The following is a 26,896-nucleotide window of genomic DNA, read 5'->3' as shown; positions in this document are numbered from 1 at the left end:
CTCACCAGGACAGCCCCTGACTCGCTCTCACAAGTAGTGTAGGGTTCGCCGACAGGCTCTCGGGACGCGTCCCTAAGACGTGAGCCTACTCCCTCACACCGAGCCGCCATACTCGGCAAGCTTCCTGCGCCCCTCCGTTACGCCCCAACCCCACCCAATTGTCCGGCTAAGACTCATCAAAACTACATCTCCCAGAGTGCATCGCGCGGCACTATATATATGGTGCAAGTCAGGTGACTCGGGCAACGTGATTTCAGGCCAGCTTTCAGACAAGGTCTAGCACTCCGGGTGGAGGGTACAGTCAGGAGCATCTGATACGTCCTGTGTGGTCGGTCTCCAGAACCTCAAAGGATCTCAGGTGAGAGCCCGTGGAGTCAAACAGCCTCCCACCCATTTCCCAGGTGGACGGACCCCCTGAAGCCAGAGACTGGTACAGCAAGCCGGCTGGACAGCCTGCCTCAAATCCAGCCCTCCTTAGCCGCGCCAGAGTTCCATCGCCTGCCCCAGTCCAGGCCTGGCGACGCCGGACAGTCCCCAGATTCGGGGCCCGGGTGGTGGTGAGCGGAGGTAGGGTTCACCGAGCTGCCGAGGTGGTGTGGGTGACTACCCCAGTGCAGGTCCTAGCCCCTTCCTCTCCTGCTCAGATGCCGCCTGAATCTGAGTCGCGGAGTTTGCGGATTTTTTGGAGGTGGGTGGCTCTGAGGGGACCATTCCGTAACAGCTGTTGGGGAGCTGAGCTCTGAGCTGGGCTCCGGGAAAGTGGGCAGGACGTGACCCCACCCCGCCCTCCTGGGCTCTCAGGCTGAACAAAACAACTGGGCTTTGCCTTTTTCATCAACCCTTAAGCTCTTAGTCCCAAGATAGGGAATGAAATTAATTTCCTTAAGGTCTATAGATTCACATGGGTCTGCTGCATGGGCAACAGCAGACCCTCCATATCACCCTGCCCAGGCTCTGTAGCTTCAGCTTCACTGGAGAGGACACTCCAGCGTCATCGCAAGATGTCGATTCAACACGGGAGGAGACAGATACCGTGTCACTCCCGAGTCGGACTGCACAACCATTCTCGGCGGTGCAGATAGACTCTTAAGAAGCTACACCATCGTCTCTCGAGACGGACGGCTGCCGATCGATCGATATAGATTCACAAAGTCAAATATCTGACCACAGATTTAATAACTTTGGGGGGGGGAAGAACTCTCAGTCAATAAAACTTCATTCTTTCTTTCTGTTAGCTTGGTTGCAAGAAGGAGTTGAGAGGAAAATTCGGTATTTGCCCACTTCCTCCGAGTGGGACCTTACACAACCCACTTAGTTTCTCTGAGCCCATTTCCCTACATACCAAAGAAAGATTAAGTCCTCCCTGGAGTCCTGTTCTTCAGGCTGGTGATGCAGAGCCCATGAGGTCACAGGTGTGAAATGAAAGTCCTTTATGAACTGTTGCTGCCATGGTTCTAGGGGGCATGTTGTCCAGTTGTTGCTGAGCTGATCCAAATTTAATCTGAACTTCTCTTGCTATTTGTTTTTCTTCCTAGTTCTTTGAAATCGAGGAACATGATACGGAGTTGGCTGATTATTTTTATCCTTTTCCCCCTGAAGCTCATAGAGAAATGTGGTAAGTTTAGAAATAGGTCATCAACTTTGTAAAGAGGGAAATGGTGCTATAGAGTAAGTAGCCTGACCTGTTTGTAGGCAAGGATTTAGTACTGTCCAGACTGTGTGCTTGCCTGGCCCTTGGTCAGCAGCCACTGGGTGGTGGAGCAGACCCACGTCTGGGGTCCAAGAGTTTTACAAGGAGCCAGATGATTCTATAAATAATGGTCGTCTGCCCCAAGGTCCCTGTTACGTTGTCCATGTCACCAAAATCAAACTGTGGAGCTCCAACAATCTAGGATAATATCTGTAAAGAACAGGTTGTGTTCCTGCCCAGTGGACCTCACAGAGGGAGTTATGTGTTCTGGGAGATGCTGCAGAAGCAGGTGATGTGGCCACCTTGTTGTGCCTGGTTCTGCCAGGCCACAAACACCTAAAGAGTGCCCAGCATCCCCTTGTAAGATGAGAAAACCTTTCCCTTAAAGAGGGACCGAGGAACAGGGCTAGAGGCTTCACAGAACACTAGCTGGTTGTCAAAAAAAAAACCACGGCAGGGTTTGTACATCCTTGTAGAGCAGGGCTATTAGAGGCCTGTCTGTCATTCTATTAATTCTCCCGCTGCCCCCCCCCCCAAAAAAAAACATTGCTGAAATTTCTTCCACAAGAGGAATTTGTGTTGAGCACTTCTAGGACCCCAGGCCATTGTCATAAATCAGATAGATCTTTAAAATCCTGACTGAAGATTTCAAGATTTCAAATTAACCTTGTACAAGCAATACAAACCCTATGGAAGCTTGCCAAGGTCCAGGCACAGTGGCTGCACCATTACAGTTCTCTGGCCTCTTAAATTTCTGAGAACGCAAGCATCTGGCCAGCTCTTTCAGGTCATTAGAAAATCAGTCATGTTACTTCACGGTCACGCCGTGTGGATAGCAGTTTCCAAGAAAGGAGAGGTCAGATCAGAAAGCCTGGTGTTGCTTAATACAGATACCAGAGTCCTACTCCAGACCTGCTGGGTCATCTTTTCTGGGACTAAGGCCCCAGTATGTATATGAACATATGCATTGGCAGGCTTTAAATACAGCTCCATTAGTAATGCTAATGCATTGCTCTAGAGAAGAAGGGCAAATCCACCTCACTTATACAGAGAGGGTAGAAGTCTTCCCCAAAGTCACAGAGCTAGAAAGTAACAAAGGGTCCCTACTGCATAGAGTCCCTACTCCATTTTATCACTTTGCCTCCTTTCCTGAATGTCATAAAGAACAGTGGAAACCACCATAAAAGCAAGTAACTAGAACTGGCTTTCTGACCTCATTCTGCTGGGCCTATCTCCTCTTTCTTTGGGGTGATCATCAGGGACCTTGAGTGAGATGACTGACCTTCATAGTATTTTGTCTCTGACGTGTATGGGTGGAACCTTGAGAGGCGCTGCAGCCTACTGGCAAAAACCTGGGCTTTAGACCAGACAGGCCTGTGTTTGAATCCAGCCACCAGCATCTCTGATCTGTGGAGTAAGACACTTTCCCTCTTGGGATTCTCACTTTCTTACATCTTAATGCCCACCTCTCACTGTTGTAATAACAAGAGAGTGGGAGTTAACAGTGTAGCAGAGTGGCTGGTGTTGGGGGCAGGACCACCATAGGAGATGCCAATAGGCATCAGTTCAGGAAAAAAACCAAAACAGACTCCTTAGAGGTAACTTAGGATGGTCTCATTAAGACTCATTTGGTAATCCCAATGTTGTGTCCAGAGACTCCTGCCTCCTGCCCCAAGGCATACTTTAGAATGTGCTTTCCCAGGATACAGTGCCAGCTTTCTAACTGCCTCCCATCTTGAGTTTTAAAAATGTCCTGCCTTGTTCCCATGATGTTAAGAAAAGTCAACAACAATTATTTAGCACTCAGGTCATGTGAAAAGTCATAAACATCACCAGTTTATCTTTACAATGACCTGTGAAATAGGTAGTACTATTCTCCACATTTTGCAGGTGAGGAAACAGGCTCAGAGAGGTTGAGTACCTTGCCATGGTCACACAGCTAGAAGCCACAGAGCCAGGATGGACTTGTTTGACTTCAGAGCCCAGTCTCTTAGCTGCTGACTACCACTATCTTCAGTGACAGTAGGAGGGAAGGAAACAGTTCCCGATCTGGTTCTTTGTGAGTTCACAGTCTCCTCTTTTAAAATGTAGAACAGTAGAAGAGCAAAGGCCATGGGGATCTCCCGCTCACCCTGACCACAGTTCCGGCAGAGCCCTGGGGACCCAGAGGTGTTGGTGGCTGCCTGGCATCACTTTCAACGTCTCTGTCCTGGGTACCCACATGTCACAGTATTGCTTATCTGTTGTGGTCCTCAGCTCTGGGTGGAAATTAACAGCAGGGACCTACCCCAGCTGTGCAAGCCCACAACAAAGCCACAGGTTGTTTCTGAGAGCAGAGTGTAGAACAGAAGAGGCGGGGGGCGGGGGGGAGTAGACACGGGACACCATCCTACTCTGTTTGGTGCAGCTTGACCTCTGCAAGAGTCAGCAAGGGGACATGCCACTCAGAGGGACCCTAGTGGGAGTCAGCTTGGAGACTTGCAGACGCAGGGGACAGAGTCTGTGTCTGCAATCATGCGTGCAGGGTTAGCATGGAGAAGGTGGCTCAGGTAGGTCTGAGAGGTCGCAGGCAGCAGAACCAGACCCAGGAGTACAAGTTCCAGACGGGGCCTTTCCCTTGGAGGAGATGGAGTTAGTGGCCCTCCAGGTGTCCAGGCAGAGGAGGAGAAACTATCAGGTAGGAGTATTGAGATGGAGGATCAGAGAGAGGAAACTTAAAAGTGCCCTGAATTTTGTTCATCTTCTGCCTTTCATGGTTCTGGGGGGAGGGAGACCTGGGCCCTGCCTGCTGCTGCTAACCCAACAAGGACCATCTTTATCAAGTGGAGCGTTTGCTTTCTCCTTGTGGGCCCCTTCCAGTTCCAGTCTAGACTCATAATCACACTTTATGTTGTGCATAATCCTGAAGACCTTGAGGTTAGGGTGGCGAGGTGAACAGGTGCCTGGAATGTTGGGCACACCTGGGAGTAGGAGTGGGGTCGTGGTGTGGGATGCCCCTAAGAACACAGGAAGAAGTCAGAGAGGCTGACTCACTCATGCTCTGTGGCCAAGTTGCTCTGGGGTATTTGGCTTCCCAAACCTGCTTCCCTTAGCTGGGAGGCCTATTTGTCTACCTTCTCCTGAGTTGATGCCAAGAAGAAATCCCTGAGAGTGAAACAGTCTTCCCCCAGTCCCCAGCAGAGGCAGCCTGAGGAAGGGGATCAGTGAATGAGTGGAGCGGGGTTTGGGTTCATATGGGAGTCCAAAAGGGTTTCTTGAGAAACAGGTTCACAGGGCCCCATGTGTCTTGAGTACAAGAAGGGGCTGAACCACTCCTCCAGGGCCATTTAAGCTCCACAAACAGAAAAGACTCCTCTGGTTTCCATCTGAAGAGATGGTTCAAGTCCATGTTTCCCAATCTCAGATCATGGTTTGAATTCCTTTGTGACAGTGTTTGGGCTCCGTGGTTCTAATACTGTCTCTGGATTACTCAGCCACACACCCTCGGAGCCTGTCCTGTTGGGGAGCAGGAAGCTGCTCAGGCCTGTGTCTCCCTCTTTCTCTGGCAGCAGGAGAGGAAAGAGCTCAATGACAGCTTTGGTCTCCAGTCCTGTCACTGAGCCTCTCAGAATCTCCATGTCTTCACCTGGGAGACAGGGGTTATCAGGAGTCCTAGTTCATGAGCCCAGATGTCAAAGGTCCTTGTCCCAGTCTCTCCTTTGGGGCCTAGGTTCTCTGACCTAATGACTAACGCCATTGATTTGGGTCTTTCCAGAGTCAACGGTCAACCTTGCTGTTCCTCCCTCTGTGAAGCTGGAAAATGGAAGCTCAGCCAATGTCAGCATCAGCCTTCAGTAAGTTCCCAGGCCCAGAGCTGTCAGCCCAGCCTGCTCACCCCACGGCCAGCTCAGTTTGTTCACATTTCAAGTGTGATGCTCTTGCCTCTTCGCTTTAAGAGAAGCCAGAGAAAGAGAAGTGCTAGCCCTGGGCTTCAGACCAAGGTCCCAAAGTCTCTTCCCCCCATCTGCTGAACCCCTGTTTCCTGTGGAAGGAGCAGGAAGGAGGCTTCTCCCCAGAGTCATGAGCCTTTTCCCCAGCTGAGAAGAGTCCTTGAGTGACCAGCAGTGATGCCAGACTTCAAAGTGGTCCTTCCCAAGTTCTCAGTATTTGAGGAGAGCCCTGAAGGTCAGGAGGTAAGGAGCTGAGCACTTCTTAGAGTCCTTCCAAAAGCAGAAGTGACTCCATCGGGTCGATCCCGTATGTGCGGCTCACACTTAGCCTGGTCTGAGAGCCTGCCTTCCTGACCTCTGCTGGTTTGGGCATGAGGGGTGCTGACCTAGTCCAGACTGTGCCAGTGGGCCTCCCTCTTCTTCTGAATCCTTCCCTGCTTTGCCCTCCTCCTGCCTCCCAATCACAGGGATTCCTGATGGCCAAGGTCTGGAGCCCTGTCCTTTTCCCTCTCTCCTCCTCCCTTTTCCTCCCCTCTCCTGGGAAGGCTGTTCTCAGACCAGAGCTTTGGTACCAAGGCTCCCCAGCAGACCTGCATTCCATTTCCAGCCTCTGCCACCTCTGCACATTGACACTTCGGAAATCTGACCATCACCCCCTCACCACAACTCTCCCCACTCCAGAATCCTCGAGTGGCTTCCCCCTGCCTTCCAAATTAACTACAGGCCTCCAAGTCCTGACTGGAGGCCCCCACAGGCCGCTCCCAGTCAGACATACCTCACGGCATTCTGGTGACACACTGCTTCCCGCTCAGACCCGAGTCCTCTCATAAGCCTTTCCCACCAGAGCAAATGTCATGGTCCTGTGGGCCTCCGGACACCGTGTTTGGCATTCACAGCCAGTTTCACACCTTCTCATGGTCTCACCCAGCTCCCATGGAGCGCCTCATCTCCTGATGAAGATAGAGAACTCCTGAGGAGCAGGGAGCCCGCCTCTCCACCCCTCAGGTTGACCACAGAGCCCTCCCTCACCCTGATGGCTTGAGCAGTGGCAGGCCCCGTGTGAAACCCAGAAGGGCAGCTGAGATCTCACCGTGTCCAGCTTCTCAGTAGTAATCAGGCTTGTCCTCCACAGGCACCCGTTAAATGCAACCTTGCTGATCACTTTTGAAATCACATTCCGTTCAAAGAACATTACTATCATTGAGCTCCCTGATGAAGTAAGTAATGAACCATAACTGATTGGTAGAGAGCATTAGTGCTTCTGGAAATAGTCCACCTTGTTTTCATACCATGGGTTGCCCCTGTCCCGTCATTCTAGAAATCTCTGGTTTTGGCTTTGTTGGTCTCTTTGAGATGGGGGTTCTCTGCCGTGTGGATGGCATTAGGAAGGTGATGTCAAGAAATCGGAGGCAAAAAATGGTTCTGAAAATGTAGAAGAAATTCTTAAGATAGTTTCCTAAGCCCTTGCTGTTTAGGGGGTGTTTGTGGACCAGCAACATTGTCCCTGCCTGACAACCTTTTAGAAATGCAGACTCTCAGACTCTGTTCCAGATCTACTGATTCTGAATCTGCATGTGAACAAGATCCCTGAGTGATCTGGGTCCACATTAAAGTTTCCAAAGCACTGTTCTGAGATTCCATTGGTTGAGCGACTGAGTATTATTTCCAAAAACCAGTGCCAGAGACTGTATGATATCACAACAATAACTGTTCATAGCCCTTATGCATTTGTGTGTTAATACATACCCTGTTTCTGCCTTACCAAGGATTAGAGCCAATTACTGATAAATTAAATAAAAAAACATCAATCGGGGTGGCAGTATAGAGTAAATGAGGGTTTTTTAAGAAAGCAGACAAGATGAATGCAGGGGTGAAATTAATAACCGTGAGGCCCTGTGTGGTTGTAGAAATGAGCTGCAGGTTGGCTCTGAGCCCCCTAGCAAGCAAACTGCACTGAAGCATGGTCCAATGAAGAGTGTTCACCTTGTGTGAGAAGAGAGTCCCATCCCATCCCATGGTGAACATGACACATCGTTAGACACGATTCTCCTGCCCTAGGGTATAAGGCCTGCTACAGGCTAAAAAACGCCATTGGTCCTAACAGCACGTTCTGGCACTCAGCTCTTTGAGGTCTAGCTTGATCCACAGAGAAGAGAGCCATCCCACCTTGCTTCAGAGATAAGACCGGTGGGCCTGAGGGCAAAATCGAGTTCTGCTCAGGAAGCCTAATGCACAGGTGTATGGGCGGGTTCCAGCTGGCTGGTTGGTCCAACATTTTTCCTTTTGTTAGTAACCTGGAAGATAGGGACCCTGTGTGATCTTTCCCTGCATTTCCTAATGCATAGCCTGGAACTAGACACTCAGTGAAGTTCCAATAAATACATGGCACTGGATCAAATTCAGTTTTCCTAATAGGTTGTGGTGCCTCCCAGAGTGACAAAATCCTTTTTTCAAGTAACATCTGAAAACGTGGGACAAATTACCGTTTTTCTGCATGGAAATCATTCCAACCAAACCGGGTAAGCTGGGGCTTAAACGATGAGAAGGGAGGCAGCACTGGGCACGTGGGGCTTTCCTTCAGGAGCCCATCCTCAGCTCATCCTGTTCCCCACATTCTTTCCAGGCCAAGGATACGCTTCTTGGTGATTCACAGCAATGTTGTTCACATCATAAATCAGGTGATTGGCTGGATCTACTTTGCAGCCTGGTCCGTCTCCTTCTACCCTCAGGTGATCATGAACTGGAGGCGGAAAAGGTAATGTGCTGAGCCACATGTGTACATGTGCAGGTTCATTTGGTGCCAGGATGACAGGCATTCCAGCAAGGCTGTAGGTAGCATGGGTTCGGACTTTAGCCCTCTGCTCTTCTCTCTTCCTGCCCTTTCTAGAAAGTTGTCGGTATGAAAGTTCTAAGAGCCTGTGGTAACACTTGTACTGCAGGGCAGTTGGTCTCTTGCCTAGTTCAGCTACTCCCTCTGAAAGCAAAATGGGGCTTCTCAGTGAAGTGGAGAATGGGCTGGGTGGGAGCAAAGTCGACCCGAATATGTTCTCATCTTGGTCCATCCAGACCTGGAGGAATTAGTGTGAAGTCATGCTACAGTACCGGAGCTGGGTACTTCAGCCTTGAAGATTAAGCCTTCTGCCTTGATTTTAAAAACAAAGTGGGACTTTTCTTTTTTTTTTAAAGTAAATTTTTAAAAAACCGTACTGAGCACTAAATAGATAAAAACAAAATGGGAGGCAAGGCCAAGATATGGATGTGGGAAGACCCTGAATTCACCTCCTCCCACAGACATACCGAATATACACCTACATATAGAGTGACTCCTGCCAATAAAGAACTGAGGGCCTGTTGAACAGCTGCTGCACAACCAAGAGGAGGGTGGGAGAGATGGAGACATGATCACGAAGGGAATCTCATTCCCGACATGGAGACCTGCAGCAGGCAGGGATGTTACTGAGGGTCCTATTCAAGGACTTGCCCGCTCTGGTCACAGCAAAGAAACAGTGGTTTAAAAGGCACCTAGACGACACATGAAGGAAGTCCATTTATGTTGCATTTCTATACACCAATAACTATGTTTAAGAAAGAGAAATTAAGAAAATTATTTATAATGGCATCAAAAAATTAAAATACCTAGGAATAAATTTAACCAAGGAAGTGAACGACCTGTGTTCTGAAAACTAAGACATTGATGAAAGAAATTGACAAAGATACAAACAATGGAAGATATGCCATGCTCGTGGATTGGAACAATTAATATTGTTAAAATGTCCATACTTAACCAAAGCAATCTGCAGATTCAGTGCAATCCCCATCAGATTATCAATGGCATTTTTCACAGAACTAGAACAAAGAATCCTAAAATTAGTGTGGAATCACAAAGACCCCAAATATCCAAATCATTCTTGAGAAAGGAAGAGTATTACATTCCTTGATAATCAAACTATACTGCAAGCCTATAGTAATCCAAACAGCATGGTGCTGCCACAAAAACAGATACATAGATCAATGGAATAGAATAGAGAGCCCAGAAATAAACGCAAACATCCACAGTCAGTCTGTGACAAAGGAGTCAATATACAGTTGGGTAAAGACAGCGTCTTCAATAAATGATGTTGGGGAAACTGGAGAGACACATGCAGAAGAATGAAACCTGACAACTCTCTCACACCATTTTGATTGCAGACTTGAGTGTAAGACCTAAAACCATAAAACTAGAAGAAAACATGGAAAGAAAGCTCTGGCATCAGTCGTTGCAATTTTTTTTTTTTTTTTTTTGATACATCGTTTCAGACAAGGGTAACAAAAGCAAAAATAAGCAAATGGAATTACATCAAACTAAAGAGCTTTTTGCACAGAGAAGAAACCAGTAAAATGAAGAGGCAACAAATATTGGTAAGGATGTGAAGGGGACCCTCACACTGGTGGCAATTTAAAACGATGCAGCCACTGTGGAAAACAGCATGGAGGTTCCTCAAAAAATTAATCATAGAACTACCATATGATCCAGCAATTCCACTTCTGGGTATTTATCCGAAGACAATGAAAACTAATTTAAAAAGCTATATGCACCCCTAGGTTCACTGCAACATTATTTACAATAGCCCAGATATGGAAGCAACATGTGTCCATCAATAGACAAATGGATAAAGAAGATGTGGGACATATTCACAATGAAATGTTACTTGGCCATAAAAAATAATGAAATCTTGGCATTTCTGACAACATGAGTGGGCCTAGAAGGTATGCTAAGTGAAATAAGTCAGACATAAGAAATACTGGATGATTTTACCTATAATGTAGAATCTAAAAACAGCAGAAACAGGAAACAAACTGGTGGTTATGGGGGCAGGAGTATTGTTGGGGAGTAGGGGAAATACATGAAGGGGATTAAGAGGGACACAGTTCCAGCTGTAAAATAAGTCAGTCATGAGGATGTGATGTATGGTACAGGAATATAGTCAGTGTAGTAACTGCGTAGTGACAGATGGTAACTAGATTTACCGTGGGGATCATTTTGTAATGTATATAACTCCCAGCACACTGTGATATACTCCTGAAATGAATAGGATATTGTATGTCAATTATACATCAGTGGAAGGAAGGAAGGACAAAGTGGGCCTGGGCTCGTGTCTTTATGCAGCAGGGACACCAGCTTTCCTGCAGTCATCCTAGCCACGCGGGCCTCTGGGGGCTGCAGAGCTGGGAGTCAGGGAAGGCAATGCCCCCTTTCTGCCAGATGCCTCCAACTTCCCCATGGGGCCAGGACTTGAGGCAGCAGGAAACTCATTCCCAAGAGGGTGGGATTGGGTGGCATGAAGGGGGACCTGAGGCCATGACCTACTTGGGTGGCCAGACCCTCTGTCCCCCATACTGGGAGCTCCGTCCCCTCCCATGCGTTAACTGGCCGAGCCTCACCCACAGCCCTGCCTTGTCTCCATCTTCCCACCCCACAGTGTGGTTGGTCTCAGCTTGGACTTCGTCACCCTGAACCTGACCGGCTTCGTGGCCTACAGTGTGTTCAACGTTGGCCTCTTCTGGGTGCCACACATCAAGGTAGGTCTCTGCCCACCCACACAGCCCGACCCACGGCATTCAGTGGCCCGGCTGCCCCACCTCCTCAGCTTCTCCCCCCCTCCTCAACAGGAGCAGTTTTTCCTCAAATACCCAAATGGAGTGAACCCCGTGGAGAGTAATGATGTCTTCTTCAGCCTGCACGCTGTCGCCCTCACCCTGGTTGTCCTGGTGCAGTGCTTTCTGTATGAGGTGAGAGATGGGATAGGCGCCTTCCCCCTGTGGCTGCCAGGCCAGCACCCACCACCACCACCTGCCACCCGCGCCTGCTGCATTACTAGGGAAGACACGGAAACCCTCAGAAAGGACGTGTGTGTGTTCACTCAGCATCTGCCCTTTGGGCCACGTTAATAGGCCAGGCCCTGCGCTGGGCACAGAGACCACCCTGTGGGCCCGAGCTCTTGCCCCCACCTCCAGGTCTGGGATGAGGGACGCAGAGAGGCAGTGATGACCCCGCAGGCTGGGGGCTGAGGGCATAGGGAGAGCATGGGCGGCTCTTGGGAGGCCCGGCCCAACCAGTGAGGTGGGGGAAGGAGGGCAAGAAGGAACTGGTGTTCAGTTGTGGTCCACGGGCTGAGTCAAGTTCCCTTGGCCATGGGGAAGAGGGCCAGGGCGGGGCACCCCAGCTGGGGGACAGAACTGTCAAGGCCAGGGGGCAGTAAGAGGAACTGTGAACAGATGGGGGTAGCTGGGGTTCAGGGCGCCACTGTGAGGAGTAGGCTCACGAGGGTCCCGAGAGGTCCTGAGGGGTCCGGGGCCCAGGCTGTGGGGCCTGGACTCAGCCGTGTTGCCGGAGGGTTGTTCGGGTGCTTCAGCTGAAAGGGGTGTTGTTAGGCCAAAGGGTTGCTGACATGCACGTTTTCTTCCACTTCCCTGTGGGCGCTGCACTTGCCTCAGGGAGTTCCCTTCGCACACGCAAGGCCAGCCGGGGCACCGCCTTCACGAGTCTTCTAGGTTTCCTTCCTCCTTGCCGTGAGGCTTGGATGGAGGGCCTTCTCTGGGGCCAGGTAGGGGAAGGGGACAGATCTGGAGGTGATCAGGCTCCCTCTGGATTGTGGGGCAAGCCTGGGCTGGGATGAGGGGTTGGGTCCCATCCCCAACGCCCGTTGCTCCTGGTGGGCTCTGAGAGGCACCCAATTCTGATGGTGGAAAAAAGAAGAAATGGACTCTGAAAAGTCCAAGAAGGACCTGACTGGAGACCCCGACAGTGACGAGGGCATTGCTAGTGTGGGGCTCTCTGTGCCTCATGCTCCCCCCACCTCACCGCCCCCCTCCACTCCTCAGCGAGGCGACCAGCGTGTGTCCTGGCCTGCCATCGGCTTCCTGGGGTCCGCGTGGCTCTTCGCACTCATCGTCTTGATTTTGGCTGCAGTCGGGGTGACCACGTGGCTGCAATTTCTCTTCTGCTTCTCCTACATCAAGCTCGTGGTGACACTGGTCAAGTATTTTCCACAGGTACCTCCAGGGCCTTTCTTACTTTTCACATGGCCGTTCAGGGGAGGGGGGTGAGATACAAACCCTGGGTCCTTCTCCTGGCTGGAGCGAGGAGATGATTGGAAAGCTACAGTGGAAGCCATGAGCCCGGCAGGAGCTACCGCTACCGCTGCCTGCTCTTCCCTGCAGCCAGAAGTCACGCAAAGATTCAGTGGAGACTCCTCTGAGCTCCCACGCAGCTCAGAGTCGGGTTGTGCGTGTTGCTCCCATGTCTCCATCCCCGCTTTCCTAATGACTTCTGGTCTGCCCCCCTGACCACAACTGACATCCCTGACCGGAGCAGCGGGATACTTGGGAAAGATTAGGTGGGAGGAGAGGGCCCACCACTATGCCCTCCACCTCCCGTCCAGAGATGTTTTTCTCAGAGGTCCCATCCAGGGTGTTCCTTGCAGCCCTCAGCAACCCCCCTCAAGTACTTAGACAGCCCTACTCAGATCTGGGGACTCAGAGTCAAACAAGTCTTCCCCAGAGCTGGAATGGGCCTAGACAGGGTCAGAAATGAAGTACTAACTGCAGACTCCACCCACAAGTGGAGGCGTTTAATTCACCCGTCCTCAATGGAGAAGCCGCCTTTTCACCTTCTCTAGTACGAGGAACCTTGTGTCCATGGGCTCAGGAAGGAGAATGTTTTGACCAGAGTCAGGGCTGGTCCCCTAAGAGGGCCTGCAAACAGCCATACCGTTCAGGATAAGCCAGACTTCATTCTGTGGACACGAGAAGGGGGCATTCCAGGCACAGGCAGAAAAGTGTGGGAGGCAGCGAGGAGACCTGGCTGGCTGAGCGGTGCTGGGCCAAAGGAAGCTGGGTACTGGGGGCTTGGGGAGGCTGCGTCAGAGTGGGGGAAAGTCTTGAGGGAAATGGGCTGAGGTGGGAGTTAAGTCCATTCTACAGGGAGAGAAATGAAGGACAACTCAAGTAATTCCCCCAAGGAAACCAAGCTCCAGCGTTCCAAACCAGGCATCAGACTCACAGCCAAGTTCCCAAGCACAACATGAAGTCCACACTGAATCTGGGGAGTCGTGACTGGAGATGAGGAAAATCTGAGTGGCTGGAAAAACACAATAGGGTTTTGACCCAGAACAAGGAGGGATGGAGAAGCCTGCCAGCCTCCCTCCATGGGGGCTGTGTGGTGCAGGGATGGGAGGAGGGGGCTTTTTGTTGTGCGTGCCACTGAGACCCCAGGACTTACCCAAACTGACCTCTGCCAAGGCTAGTCAGAGCCCAAAGGTCACTGTGTTCCTTGGAGCAGAGGCCAGAGCACAGGAGTGGGAGAAATTAGAGCTGCTCTTGTTTGGAGTGGCAGTCACAAGGGCATGAGGCAGCCACCCAGCCCCCTCACCGCCATCCATGGCTTTTGTCTGTCTGCCCAGGCCTACATGAACTTTGTTTACAAAAGCACCGAGGGCTGGAGCATTGGCAATGTGCTTCTGGACTTCACTGGGGGCTGCTTCAGCCTCCTCCAGATGTTCCTCCAGTCCTACAACAATGGTGAGTCCATCAGAAGTGGGCTGGAGGCACAAGGGCAGGCCAGGCTAGCCCCCTACCCCCAGCCCCGCAGTTTGCTAATCCAAGCAGTCCCAGCCCCTAGATCACTGGGGGGGATTTGCAGCTTGAGGGTTTGTGGTTTCCCTGAACAGGTGGGGACCCCCACACCCACCTTCCACAGCCCCACAAGCCGCCAACCTAAAACCATATTCTGTCCCCTCTGGCTGTTTACAGACCAGTGGACACTGATCTTCGGAGACCCAACCAAGTTTGGACTTGGCATCTTCTCCATCTTCTTTGATATTGTCTTCTTCATCCAGCACTTCTGCTTGTACAGAAAAAAACCAGGGTATGAGCGGGTGGACTAGCACCCAGGGCCCCAGTGTAAATGGCTGGGCCCTGTGCCCAGCAGGAAGGCTGGAGAAGCAGTCGAGTGCAGGGCAGGCCCCGTGTGCCGACAGTGGAGAAGCGCACTCTTCCTCAGGGTCACATGCCTTAAACACGAACCAGCCTGCCTTCATCCACGACTCTCCAGGGCCGGGGAGAAACCTCCATCTGGGACAGACACCTGACTCGGCTCCCAGATTAACAGCCAGACTGCTGGTGGCCCCTCTCGGGTCTCACTTGGCCGGTCACCTGGCCCTTCTGCAACTTGATGTTGCCGTCTCTTATTTTTCTTTAAGGCTTCAGGCAGCGCCCACAGGTGCCGACAGCCATCCCAAGCAGGACTGGACGCTGAGCTAGGAGCTGAAGGCCTTGCCCAAGCACCCAGAGTTGCAGGGAACAGCTGGAAGGACTGACCTTGCAGCTGAGAGCCAAGGGCACTTGGGCACCATTGCTGTCCCTAAAGACTAAGCAGCCAGGTGCTGGTGCTGGTGGCAGAGGGGCTCGGACTTCGGGGTTAGGCCCTGGGGTCCCTTCTCTGAAGGCCACATTGTCTATAACTCAGCCTCCACGACTAGTCATGGGGCCCAGGCCAGTGCCTAGTAAAGAAACAGTATCTCTGGGCCTTGAGGTGCTCCACAGACTGGTTCTGAACTGGGCTCACGCCCAACACCCTCTGGATCTTTATCACACCCGTTTTGGACTTTTTTATGGAGGGATGTTTTGGAAGTGAGTGGCTGCCTGCCTGCCTCCACTTTCCCAGTCAGGGTCCCCATGTGACCCCCCCCCCCGCCCGTGCCTTAGGGGCCTGTTGGGCCTCCCAGATGGTGGAGTGGCTCCCCTCCCCTGGTGGGCGGGCAGGCCTGCCTTCTTCACCTCCCCGACCTCTGTCTGAGCCTTAGGGACTTAAGACCACCTCACACAATCCTCATGGGCCAACCCTGATCCTAAGCCCCCTTCCCTCCCAACCCAACCAGTTGTCCTTCCTGGGGCAGGGGCCCCCAGGACGTGCCTTGTACATGCCTTGAGTTTGTCAGTCCACTCCAACTTCTGACTGCGAAGTCAGTGTGAGAGCCTGCACCCTGAATTAAAACCTGATTGTCCCCTTTTGTACACTGAGCATTTGCCAGATGCAGGAGGCAGGTGTCGGCTTCAGCACAAGTCCTTGGGACTCAGGGAGACAGCCTCACTCCATGTAAGGAAATTTACAGGGTTGTGACATTCGCCCATCCCAAGGTGACTAGATGCCGACCAGGAACCCTTAGGTACTGCAAGACACCTGCCTGCTCAGGGCCAGGAAGCTCCCACAGGCACCGCAGTTCTCTATTACCAAGGGCACACTGCTCAGGTGTGGCAACCACTGGGAGTGGAGGGATGACTGATTCTTCCTCTATCCAGGTATAAAAATATCAAAAGATTTCAGGATCTTGTTTCCCCAAATCAAGAGATTGTAGCCTGACCAAGTATGCACACCTGTTCTACTTGGGCCACCCAGTATGTTACCAGGTGTCACACTTTAAAAATGGGAGACTTCAAAAATCTGATTTGGCAGTGGATCCATGAGTGGCAACAATTCCCAGAGCTGGTAGTGCAGCCAGTGGTGGGCTGACCGAAGATCCTGGAGCTCTCCAGTTTTGTCAGATGGCAGCCCTGGCTGTGATCAGCTGAGTGCTCTCAAGTCTTAGGGGGTGGGCTTTTCCCATGAACCCCTTAGCCCCTCCTGGGTGGGAACTGAGGTCAAGTTCACAAGGGAAGTTAGGGACTCCCTGCCCCACTTGCAGTGAAGGTGCTCCCCACACATCACCATAGGAGTGGCCAGGCCAAGCACATTATCAGATGACCCAGGAACAGTGGGGTTTCATCCCCAAGCAGCTGGGGCAAGGTCAGCCAGCCTTACAACCAAAGTGCTCTCCATAGTCCACCCCCACGTACCTCACCCCTGTGCCTCAGCAAAGACGCCCTGTGAATTCCAGCACTGTTTATTGGGCACAAGATGTTGGGTGTGGGGCGGCTCCATACTGCCCCATCTCCACAGTAACCAAAGTAAGGCTTGTTGATTTGTTAAAGTCATTATTCCCAGATTGAATTAGTAAACTACATTCAAAAGTAGAATTGGCATCTCCAAATAGTAAGATAAGAACGGTGTGTATCAAAATTGTGATTAAAAAACTACAAAAGTTAAACCCACAGGCACGAAGGAAAATGGCAGTCCTGAGAACTGCCCTAAAATGTCGGCCTCGCTCCTGTCTAAATCTTGTGAGCAGGCAAACCCTGGGAGGGCCAGCGCCCCTCAGAGAGCGGGTACGACGGGTGCGCTGTGAGCCGCTGGGCTTCCATCCTGGCAAACGTCGTCGTGCCTCCGGCAGTGCTGAATCCCCCTGGGCAACAGGGAAATGTGTGGGACACAGGCACTTTGGAACTGGGACAGAGGGCAGAGCCGAGGCCCGGCAGTGTGGGAGAGGCTGGTCCCACCTGGCACTGTTCAGCTTTGTGGCTGCTCTCAGGAAGTGGGGTCCCTGCGCACCTGGGCATTGCTGAGACCAGGCAGCAGGGTCTGGGGGCCGAGCCTGTGGTCACTACAGACTGACTACAACTCAGCTCCAGCCCACTGTTTCCCGTCCTTAATGTCCAAGAGAGAGCTGGGCCCAGAGCCTCGGGCCACTGGTGGGAGGGGAAGGAAGGCCAGGTCAGGCCTCTGGGACCAGCTCTTGCCCATCTGAGCGGGGGCCCAGCGCTCAGCAGAAGCCAGGATGAGGAGCAGACTGGGGAAGTAGTGTCACTGTACAAGGGGAGGCGGGCACGCGTCAGGACCGGGCGGGCCGCTAGGACAGCATGGACTGCTGCACCGCCTTCTGCAGCGACTGCCGCGTCACCAGCAGGCGCACCACCTCCTCCGAGCGCTTGGTGAGCCGCTTCCGGGCCTGGTCATGTGTGACCATGGTCATGTCCCAGCCATTCACCTGACCCAGGGAGAGAATACAGCCACCTCAGCAGCCCGCCCTCTGGGATCTGGAAGTAGGATGGGCTTGGGGGAGCCTGGGTTACCCACACAGGACCTAAGCTGATGCCCCAGGGTGGGGGATGCCAAGCACCACAGCTGGAGCAGAGAAGAGAACCGGGGACAAGGCCGGTGTGGGCTCCAAAATGGCTTCGGTGAGTCTCCCATGTGCCCCAGGAGGCAGGGGCAGCCCCAGCCCCACTCCCAAATGCTTCAGTCCCTCTGACCCAAGCTTTGTTTTCTTCTTTGGGACTCCAATTACCTGCATGATCTTGTCTCCGATCTGCAGCCCAGCAATTTCAGCAGGGCCACCTTCAGATACCCGTGTGACATAAATACCCTGGAAAGAAAGAGCCCACGTCAGGCGCTGGGTTCACTGAACTGGCCCCTTATCCACAGAGCAAAGCCCAGCAGAGCCTACACCCAGCTGTCCATCTGTCCATCCCTGCGCCAAGCCTACGCCCGATCCCTGGGCACAGGCTATGCTGAGACAGCCAAGGGGACAGCAGGCTGCCCCATGGATGCTCCAGCCCCTGCTGCTCCTGGGCTCTGAACAGGCCTTCCTAGGGCTAGGAGGCCCACTCCTTACCCCCATCCCTACTTACTCCCCACAGATCATTTTTTAGACCTTAGGACTATTTGAGAGATCAGGTCTGCTCCTTCCACAAAGGCCCAGGAAGCAGAGGCCCACCCTCTCAGCCTCTTTGCTTCAGAGAGGGCCCAGGACCCTGGTCCTCCTCACCTTATCCGTCTTATCTTCAGAGAAAGGATTCATGGAGGGATCCTGGTCAATTCCACCTCCAATGCTGAAGCCCAGGATTAAGTTCTCACCTTGACGCAGCTTGTGAATTTCAACTCTTTGCTGGCAAAGAAAAAAATGAGTTGTGGGTAGGTGGATGTGTGGAGAAGAAATCTGGTCTGCCTCCCACAGCATCCGCAGGCTGTGGGGACAGCTCAGCCATGCCAGGAGGGTAGGGACCAGGGCTCTCTGCACACATCCACCTGGTCACCAGCCTGGGAGGCTGAGACTCAACTCGGCCACATGTACCCACTCAACCCTCTGTCCCAGCTTCTCTCCCCTTCCTCTGTCTCAGGCATCAATCTTAGTCAACACAAGCTCTAAGCCCCTCCTGGCCCAAGAGTCAGGACACTATGCTTGCTATGGATAGGGGCCTGTGTCCCCGGGGAGGGACCACACAGCGCAGGAGGGATCAGGCACTGGAGAAAAATGCAGACAGTTTGCTGAGCCAGCCCAATCCAGGGCAAGACACAAGATGCTCAGGAAAAAGTGGAGATGAGATTGGCACAGAAAGGAGAGGAGGGGCTGTCCTGGCCAAGGAACAGGAACAGAGGCTTGAAGGTGCTGTAGGTGTAGGTCCATGAGACCAGGGTACACAGTGCAGGACCCGAACTGGGAGGCGAGATGAGGCTACAAGTGAGGCTGGGGCCAGACAGCAAGCCCATGAAATGTAGGCCTAAGAGCTGGCCCCTGGGAAGGGGCTTCTTCCCAAAGACGCAAACCTTGCTCTTGCGCAGTGTGGGAGGTGAGTTCTTCCACCATATCTGTGGTCCCCAACTGTGCCAGGCTCCTTTCAAAGCCTTCAGCAGGCATGCTTCAGTCACCAGATGCTGGGAATGGGACCACATCACCCTACCCCCAAAGTCGAGTTTTAACACAAAGAAGAAAAAGAATAAAGCAAGGGGTGACTTTCTCTGCACCTGAGGTAGTGACCATGAGTTTGGCCACCTGACCTTCATTCTGAGCCTACTGGAACGCTCCAGAGTTGGGGAGTGGGGCTGGTCGTGACCAGGTTTGCATGGACGTCTCTCAGAGGTGGGATGTAGAGGCCAGGAGACATGAACTACTTGGAAAGCAACATCAACAGACTTAGGGGAACATATGGTCACCTGGCCTGGCTGAGCATAGGTATCTCAGATGGAGATCCTAGAGGAGAATCATGTTGAGTGTGAGTGCCAGGAGCCATGCAGGTAGGTGCCCAGAAGATGGGCAGGCCTATGGAGCCGGAGTTCAAGAGGACAAAATGGTTTTAACATTCTCAAGATATTAACTACGTGGGAGACAGAAGGGGCCGGGGAGGAAGGCTCCCCAACCCCATCCTCGGTGCAACATGAGAGAGCAGCCAAACCCCACCTACAATGTTCAAACGTGTCAGAAGAATTGGGAGGTCACAGTCCCACAGCTCTGAGGAAGGCCCAGGGCCCAGCCATGACATGAGAGGGGGAGCAGGAAGCATAACCCCAGAGGCCCACTGGACCTAGGTCCTCATGCCCAAAAGTGAGCTGCAGGCCTGCTCCACCTCCTCCAACACAAACCTTTGTAGACCTTTGACCCACCTTCAAGGTAAAAAAGAATGCAGGCCCGTGGTCTGGGAGACAAGGCTCTGTCACTGACTTGTTGGGTGAAGTCAGGGGGGTTACTGGCCCGTGTCTGGCTCTTCACTTGTACCCATTTTTTCCAGCTAAGGAGCAAGCCTGGCCCCTCCTCTCTGGGGCAGCTAGGGATCTGGATGTCGGTGAGCACAGCCAGGGTGAAGGTTAGGACACCTCTCAGCAAGTCCAGCAGCAACTCCAGCAATGTTTCCTCCCAGCCCTGCTCTGAGCTGCTGCTCCAAGCTCACCCACCATCACATGCCACCTTTATCAGTGACTTCACATCACCTGACTCGCAGCACACTCATCTGAGATAATGCAGCCTTAGCCCCAGAGCTGGAACTTCCACCTGACCAGTGTCTGCCTGACAGGCATTTCTTCTGAGAGCTGGGTCCTTCCTCAGGGCTTCTTTATATGGCTGGCCACGACCAGACCTCTCTGGGACTCACTTCCCCGCCTCGTGGCCTGCAGGTCCCATCCAGCTGTGGCACTGGCGTCTGGGTCTAAGGTCCCAGCCTCCCTTCCCCCCTTTGATTATTCTAATAGCACCTGACACCCAAGGCAAGCCAGTGGGTGGGGTGGGGGATGTGGACCAGTGGCCTGAGCTGACCCCAAAGGGTCTCTCCTCAGGCCCCAAGTGCCAGGCGGGGGAGCGGGACTTAGCTCCACGGTCTGAGGATCCAGGAAATGTTCCGAGCAGAACCAAGCCAGTTGTATGAGCCCTTATTCTAGGCTGGGTTGTGGTGAGTCCGAGGAAGCAAGGCTGGAAGTAAGGAGGAGTCAGGGGCTACTGGTTAAGCCCCCGCCCCCTCTACCCGGCAAATCTCCCTCCGGGCGGCGGCTCCCACTGGAGTGGAGGAAGCATTTCCTCATTCCAGAGGCTACGGCTCACGGATGTCAGGGCCGGCGCCTGCCCCCCGCGGCTACCCAGCTGGGATCACAGGCCCCGGAAGGCCCCGAGCGCTTTCCTAGATTCCAACAGCCGGGCCTTGCTCCTCAATTCTCCCCGCCCCGGGCTACTGGAAGGAGTCAACGCGGCGACGGCAGCGCGCGGGGTCTGGCTAGGTCGAGGGTCTGAGAAGGCTCTTGGGTCCCAGCCTTCTCCGTTACATGGCTGGGGGGACCGCGGTTGGAAAGGAGACTGAAACGCTGGCCGCGGTTTGCATGAGCCCTGGGTTCGAAGCTTTATCAACCTATTTGGGGGCGTCAGTTTACCCCTCTGCAAAGTGGGAGCAAGTCAAGACGAAGAGGAACCCGTGCGAGTGCACTCACCACCACGGCAGTGACCGGTTGGCCCGGGATGTAGGACATCTCGACCCCAATCTGGCAACCCAGTCCGCTTTGCAAAACCCCCAAGAGTAATTCTTCAGGACCGCGCCCTCTGGTTAACAAAGGCCGTCTAACGGGGCCCGCCCCCTCATGAATAGTTAACGAATTTCCAACCAATCACCCACTGGATCGCTGTTCGGCTTTCGGAAGTCCCAGTGTGTGCGTAGTACAGCGGGGAGAGGCGGAGCGTACTTGGGGCACCCGCGGCGCCTGCGCTAGCGGGAGGGAGCGAGGTCTGGGCGCATGCGCAGCCTCGGCCTTCCCAGCAGTCTCTAGAGCAAGATGGCGCCGCGGGAATCTCTACCCCTGACTGTCTGAGGGAACAGCGAGTGACTGTCTGCAGCCGTATTCCAGGTAACCGGGCGAGTCTGGGCGGGGAATGCGGATGTCCTGCCGCTCCCCCCGCACCCCGAGCTCGCCCGGGCTCGCCCGAGCTTTCAGCCTTCTCAGCGTTTACTGAAGGTTCGAAAAGGAGTGGAGCGTGGTTTTGGAAGCCCCAGGGGGAGGGGCGGCGTGAACCCAACTCGCTAAGCTCCGGGCGCCACTTGAAACTTGTTTTTTCTCCGCAGCTCCGCGGGAAAGCAGAGGCTGAGCCCCGGCGAGTGCGATGGCCGCTGTGGTGGCCAAGCGGGAAGGGCCGCCGTTCATCAGCGAGGCAGCTGTGCGAGGCAACGCCGCCGTCCTCGATTACTGCCGGACCTCAGTGTCAGCGCTGTCGGGGGCCACGGCCGGCATCCTCGGCCTCACCGGCCTCTACGGCTTCATCTTCTACCTGCTTGCCTCCATCCTGCTGTCCCTGCTCTTAATTCTCAAGGCGGGAAGGAGGTGGAACAAATATTTTAAGTCACGAAGACCTCTCTTTACAGGAGGTCTCATCGGAGGCCTCTTCACCTACGTCCTGTTCTGGACCTTCCTCTACGGCATGGTGCACGTCTACTGAAATGGGGGCAGGGCCGACTCTTTGAAAACCAGATTGGGAAGACTTGCCAGAAATTAACAACGTGTAGACTTACTTAGTTTTTAAATTGTTGAATTCGCTGCTTGTTCTGTAACGTTATAAGTAACTTATATCAGAAGACGAAGAGCTTGTAATATTCTTCAGATTAAATGAAGCGTGAGACACTTTACGGAGTTTTTTCCTACCTTAACGCATACCGCCATCCTGGGTGCAAAATCGCCACGTTTTCACTCCTGGAGATCTGGGGCTGAGGCTTAGCCTTCTGTCATTTTCTTGCATTTACACTGGGGTCTAAATACGGAGAGAACTTGCTAAGAACTAATAACAATACTTATTGTGTGCCCTATGTACCAGGCACTGTGCCTTGTATGTTTTACACCCATTATCTCCTTTAATTCTAGCAATATCCTCACGGGGCAGATGTGATTATTGTCCCCCGTTGATGAACCTAAGGCTCCAGAGGAGGCCCAGCTTCGAAAAGGCAGAGCCAGAATCCAAATGCAGGTCTTTGATTGCTCTTGCCGAATGGGCTGAGTGAACTTTCAGAGCCCAGCCTCCCCTTCCGTTAACCACTGCTTGCCTGTGTGAATGGTGCCCCCTCGGTTCCATTTCACCGAGGTACAGCCGGCTCTCGTTTTTGTTAAAAAAGTAAGTTCAAGCTCTTTTCTAAAATACGAAGATTAAACAGACTGGACCTTTTTAAACTAAATTTCAGGCTTGCCTAGAGTGAACATGTTGCTCGTAGAATTTATAGTCTGGGAAGACCAGCATTACCCAACTTCACAAATATTTAAATGATGGTAAGTGCTATGAAGAGAGCACATAGGCACCACAGACTGAACCCAGGTTGGCAGGTGGGGGTCAAGAAAGGCTTTTTGAGGAAATAACATGAGGGAAGCAAAGGTTAAATAACAGCCAAGTCAAGTGTGGAGAAGGGGGTACTTGGGAGGGCCATTGGCAGGAAGGAGTCTGGCCTGTGCCTGAAGCCTTAGAGAAGCAATGGACAGACGCTGACCGGGCAGACTAGGACTGGGAGGGCCACGGTGCAGGGAGTGGCTTTGATTCTAAGAGTAAGTGGGGGAAGCCTTTGGAAGTTGTGGTTCAGAGCTATGTGATCAGATTTGGATGTTTTAATAATCAGTTTTAGATCAGAAAGGGTCTGAGAGTTTGAATCCAAGTTCCCTTTTGCAGATAGTGTTGGTCCGTGGCTGATAATGGAAATGGATCTGGGACCCAGGCCTCCTGAATCCCATTTTGGGTTCTGGAGCCAAGAAGCAGCTGAAGCCACAGCTTTGCCTCCCTCTCCCCCAGTGACTTCATCTGAACCCTTACTCTGACCACCACTGAAGATGCTGGCATTAAAGGTTTGCACCCCATATCCAAAACTTCAGTCTTCTCTCAGGGCCTTCTCAGAGTGGGAAGGGAGGATTCATTCCTGATGTGCAGGGCCAAGGAAGAAGCATTGGGTCTGGGCGGGGGTTGGTGGGAGGGTTGGGAGGTAAATGAGCTGATGTACTTAGCCATTCCTCTGTTGTTAAGCAGTAAGTTTGAAATGTTCACTTATAAAAAATATATTGCAATGAATGTTTTCATACCTGTTGTTTGAGGAAACTTAATAAGCTAGAGCAGAAGATTAAAACAATTCCAAATGCTTTCCAGAGTTCTATTACTCATTGAATGAAAAGTGCCAGTTTTATCAGTGCCTTCCTAGCTGTTTGCTCATTTAAAGAGTTTCCTTACTTTCATTTGAATTTTCTTTGCAAGAGAAGGAACATAATATATTGCTCACTCATCATTTCTGTGTCTGCCTCTTTTGGTCTCACCTCCTTACATTTTCCTCTAAAACACAGGTGACCATGAAGACATGAAGGGAAAAAAATCATGACACATTTACAGTTAATCCTTTTATTGTTCTATAACCAAATAACAATGTCAGAGAATACATATACTGGGCGGGTCCCAGGTAATTTGCCATCTTCCCCCCTTTCATTCTGTGTACTGGTCTAAGTGGAAGCAAACAGTCCAACCAGAGTCTACACAGAGGAAAGTTGCATCACTTGGGTGGAGGCGGTGGGTTGGAACCACGTGGAGCCCTTTTCCAGGTACACAAGATGCCATTCCAAATGGAACGGTTTAGGGACTCTGCAGGCACGGTAGTCCTTAGCTGGGGTGCTAAGAGACACCTGGAGGAGGTCTCAACCCCCTTCACAACTGGTCCCCCAGTGGAGCGTCAGCCACTGAGAAGAAAGAACTAATGGGGTGGCAGGGGAGAAAGGGCAGGCGCAACTGGTCAGTCCTATGACCCTTGCCTCAGGAGTCGAGGGCACTGGACTCGTCACAGCTAGTCCCCGTGATGTCATATTGATAGCACCCAATTTACAAATTTATTTTTGATGAAGGCATGGAATAACTCAGTTGTTAGGAAAATATCAGTTAGGTGGCTTTGGGCCAGGCCCTGAATGTAAGCATATACAGCCCATGTGCTCCTGCATGGCAGCCCTTCAGAGGCTGCACTGCCCACCCTCCTGACGAGATTGCAGGCACCCTGAGAGAAAGGGGCTTCCCCAAGGTTGAAAGGAGCTCAAGTTCCAGCTTCACTCCTTCCCATCCCAAAGTCAATTTCTGTGAAATGAATGAGCCTCCCACTCCTGCACCAACGTTATGCAAAAAAAAAAAAAAAAAAAAAAAAGGAACAAGGGCATGTGCAAAAGCAAAAGCAAGGGAACTTTGGTGCTGTGCAAGGTGCAGCACTACCCAGAAGCCTCAGCTGGGGATCACTGGCTTTTCTGAGCATGGCGCCCCTGGCATGTAGTAGGAAGGCCCCCTGGAAAGCTTTGCTGGACTTGGAGAAACAACTGAGCTTGAGCAAGTCCTCCGTGGCAGTGAAGGTGGATGGGGCAACCCTTGAAGTTGATGAAAAGAACCCTGGCCAGGTAGCTTAGTTGGTTGGAACATTGTCCTAATATACCAATGTTTCAGGTTTGATTCCCCTAATCTATGTTTCAGTATTTCTCCCTTCTACTCTCTCTCTCTAAAATCAATAAATAAAAAAGCAAACAAAGAGATGAAAGCCTCACAGCTCCAGTCACACTGTCTTCATCTGGTTCCTCGGTTGCTCCTTTTTGTCAAGGGGCTTCTTTTATATGTATGGTCAGTCCCCTTACCGAGAGCGCTTCTTCTGTCACCTGGACTGACACTAAGCTTTCAGATTTCAATTGCTATGTCATTCCTTGGGGAAACTGGCTACTCCACTGAAAACTCCATTCAGCACCCCCAGGGCTGAAAGCACTCGGCAGGAGGCGGTTTCTGGGTTGCTTGCCACTGCATCACCAGCATTTAATCCAATACCTGACGTAGTAGGTATTCAATAAATATTTACTGACTGAATAGTGTAGGAAGACATTTTCATTCCAATACAAAACAAATAGTACAACTGTTCTTAAGTTTTATGGCTGCTGCCAAGCAATTCCAAAAACAGGTTCAGAGAAACCAGAGCAATTCCTAGCGCTCCTGCCCTTGCCACCTCCTCCCAAACGTAAAAGATGCTGGATTATCCAATCCAAGGGTTTGCTTTAGCGATGAAGCAAAACACCATAATGGGTGAACCAGACTGTTCACTTACTACTCGGAGAGCAGGTGGGTTTGCTCACTAGGTACCAGGCAGTCCAAGGTGAGGGAGCTGCTTGCTCCAGAAACTTCCTTTCAGACCCCTTCTGACCCTCTCCAAAGGCCCCAAGGGAAGGAAGCTTACCTCCTCCTCTGTGTGCAGAGGAGAACCAGGCTCCGCTGACTAGATGGAGGCCCAGAGAGCACCTCCAAAGAGGACGCCCCCTAGTGGCTGGGCAGCTGTGCAAACACAGCCCTGCAGGCCTTTGCTGCCAAACAGTGATGATGAGTTCCAGCTTTCTTCCCTTAGGTTTACACAGGGACCTCTCAGACACTGGGAGACGGAATAGTGGGCTAGCTGCCTCCCGGCACAGTATTTTAAGCCTACTCCATCGTGTCCCTTTCTGACAGGGGAGACTTGGTCTGGTGTTGCCCACATCAGGAAAAGTTCATTTCCTGGGGGAGAACACACGTAACCAAGTAGATTCTCTGCTTGAAAACACAGGAGCCTCTTGGCATTGGTAACACAGGTTTCCTCGAGAACATGGGTGGGGGGGAAGTGTCCACTGTCTATTCTGTTGTACCTTTTACATTTTGAATCATGTAAGTATGATCTAGTTAAAGTATTTCAGTTTAAATGGATTGCGTGTAATGCTCCTTTCCCTGGGGCGGCGAGGGGGTCCCGTCAGTCTCAAGGTAGAACGTGTTTAAGTCTGACCTAAAAATTGGCACCACCCACCGAAGCTGGCTCTTTCCTCCTTCAGAACCCGGCTTTGCAGATCCCCTCAGCCAGGGCTCTCAAAATCTAATGTGTGCACGAATCCCTCAGGATGGCTGTTGAAACACAGGTTCTGATTTAGGCAGGAAGGAGGGGCCAGAGACAAGCACCCAGGGCATGCGATGCTGCTGGTCCACACTTGGAGTCATGAAGCTCTACAGCCACCAGGGGAGGGAAGCAGCGGAGTTCTGCAGGGTGGGGCTGGGGTGGAGGAGGGTGGGCAAGGAGGAGCAGGGGTGAGGGGCAAGGGCCTCCCTAACAACTGTTTCTATCTGCT

The 26,896-nt window shown here is 52.1% G+C and overlaps 3 protein-coding genes across 4 annotated transcripts; 2 read left to right on the top strand and 1 right to left on the bottom strand.

Moving 5' to 3' along the window:
- The first annotated feature begins 252 nt into the window (after nt 1-252).
- On the top strand, nt 253-15,249 carry CTNS (cystinosin, lysosomal cystine transporter). Of its 2 annotated transcripts, XM_090291902.1 has the most exons (12): nt 253-358; nt 1,536-1,615; nt 5,445-5,523; nt 6,752-6,836; nt 8,035-8,138; nt 8,243-8,374; nt 11,079-11,178; nt 11,269-11,388; nt 12,481-12,651; nt 14,061-14,178; nt 14,410-14,524; nt 14,859-15,249. In XM_090291902.1, the coding sequence occupies exons 2-12, from the start codon at nt 1,555-1,557 to the stop codon at nt 14,917-14,919; spliced, it is 1,146 nt and encodes a 381-aa protein (XP_090148028.1). In that variant the 5' UTR covers nt 253-358; nt 1,536-1,554; the 3' UTR covers nt 14,920-15,249. The 2 variants fall into 2 exon arrangements, with proteins under 2 accessions (XP_090148028.1, XP_090148029.1); XM_090291903.1 differs by having other exon boundaries at nt 275-358; nt 14,410-15,249.
- Nucleotides 15,250-16,522: 1,273 nt separating this feature from the next.
- Nucleotides 16,523-21,375, bottom strand: TAX1BP3 (Tax1 binding protein 3). Its single transcript, XM_090291223.1, has 4 exons — nt 21,221-21,375; nt 18,300-18,419; nt 17,820-17,897; nt 16,523-17,519 (listed from the first exon to the last, which is right to left on the bottom strand). Exons 1-4 carry the CDS (start codon nt 21,257-21,259, stop codon nt 17,382-17,384), a joined length of 375 nt encoding a protein of 124 aa, XP_090147349.1. The 5' UTR covers nt 21,260-21,375; the 3' UTR covers nt 16,523-17,381.
- Nucleotides 21,376-21,478: 103 nt separating this feature from the next.
- On the top strand, nt 21,479-22,404 carry EMC6 (ER membrane protein complex subunit 6). The gene is made up of 2 exons (XM_090291224.1): nt 21,479-21,739; nt 21,847-22,404. The coding sequence occupies exon 2, from the start codon at nt 21,885-21,887 to the stop codon at nt 22,215-22,217; it is 333 nt and encodes a 110-aa protein (XP_090147350.1). The 5' UTR covers nt 21,479-21,739; nt 21,847-21,884; the 3' UTR covers nt 22,218-22,404.
- Nucleotides 22,405-26,896: the final 4,492 nt, after the last annotated feature.

The sequence above is a fragment of the Furipterus horrens genome, unplaced genomic scaffold (genome assembly GCF_987537825.1).
Source record: "Furipterus horrens unplaced genomic scaffold, mFurHor1.1.pri manual_scaffold_11, whole genome shotgun sequence".
In the NCBI taxonomy this organism is placed as follows: domain Eukaryota; kingdom Metazoa; phylum Chordata; class Mammalia; order Chiroptera; family Furipteridae; genus Furipterus; species Furipterus horrens.
This window is presented reverse-complemented; position numbering and strand designations above follow the sequence as displayed.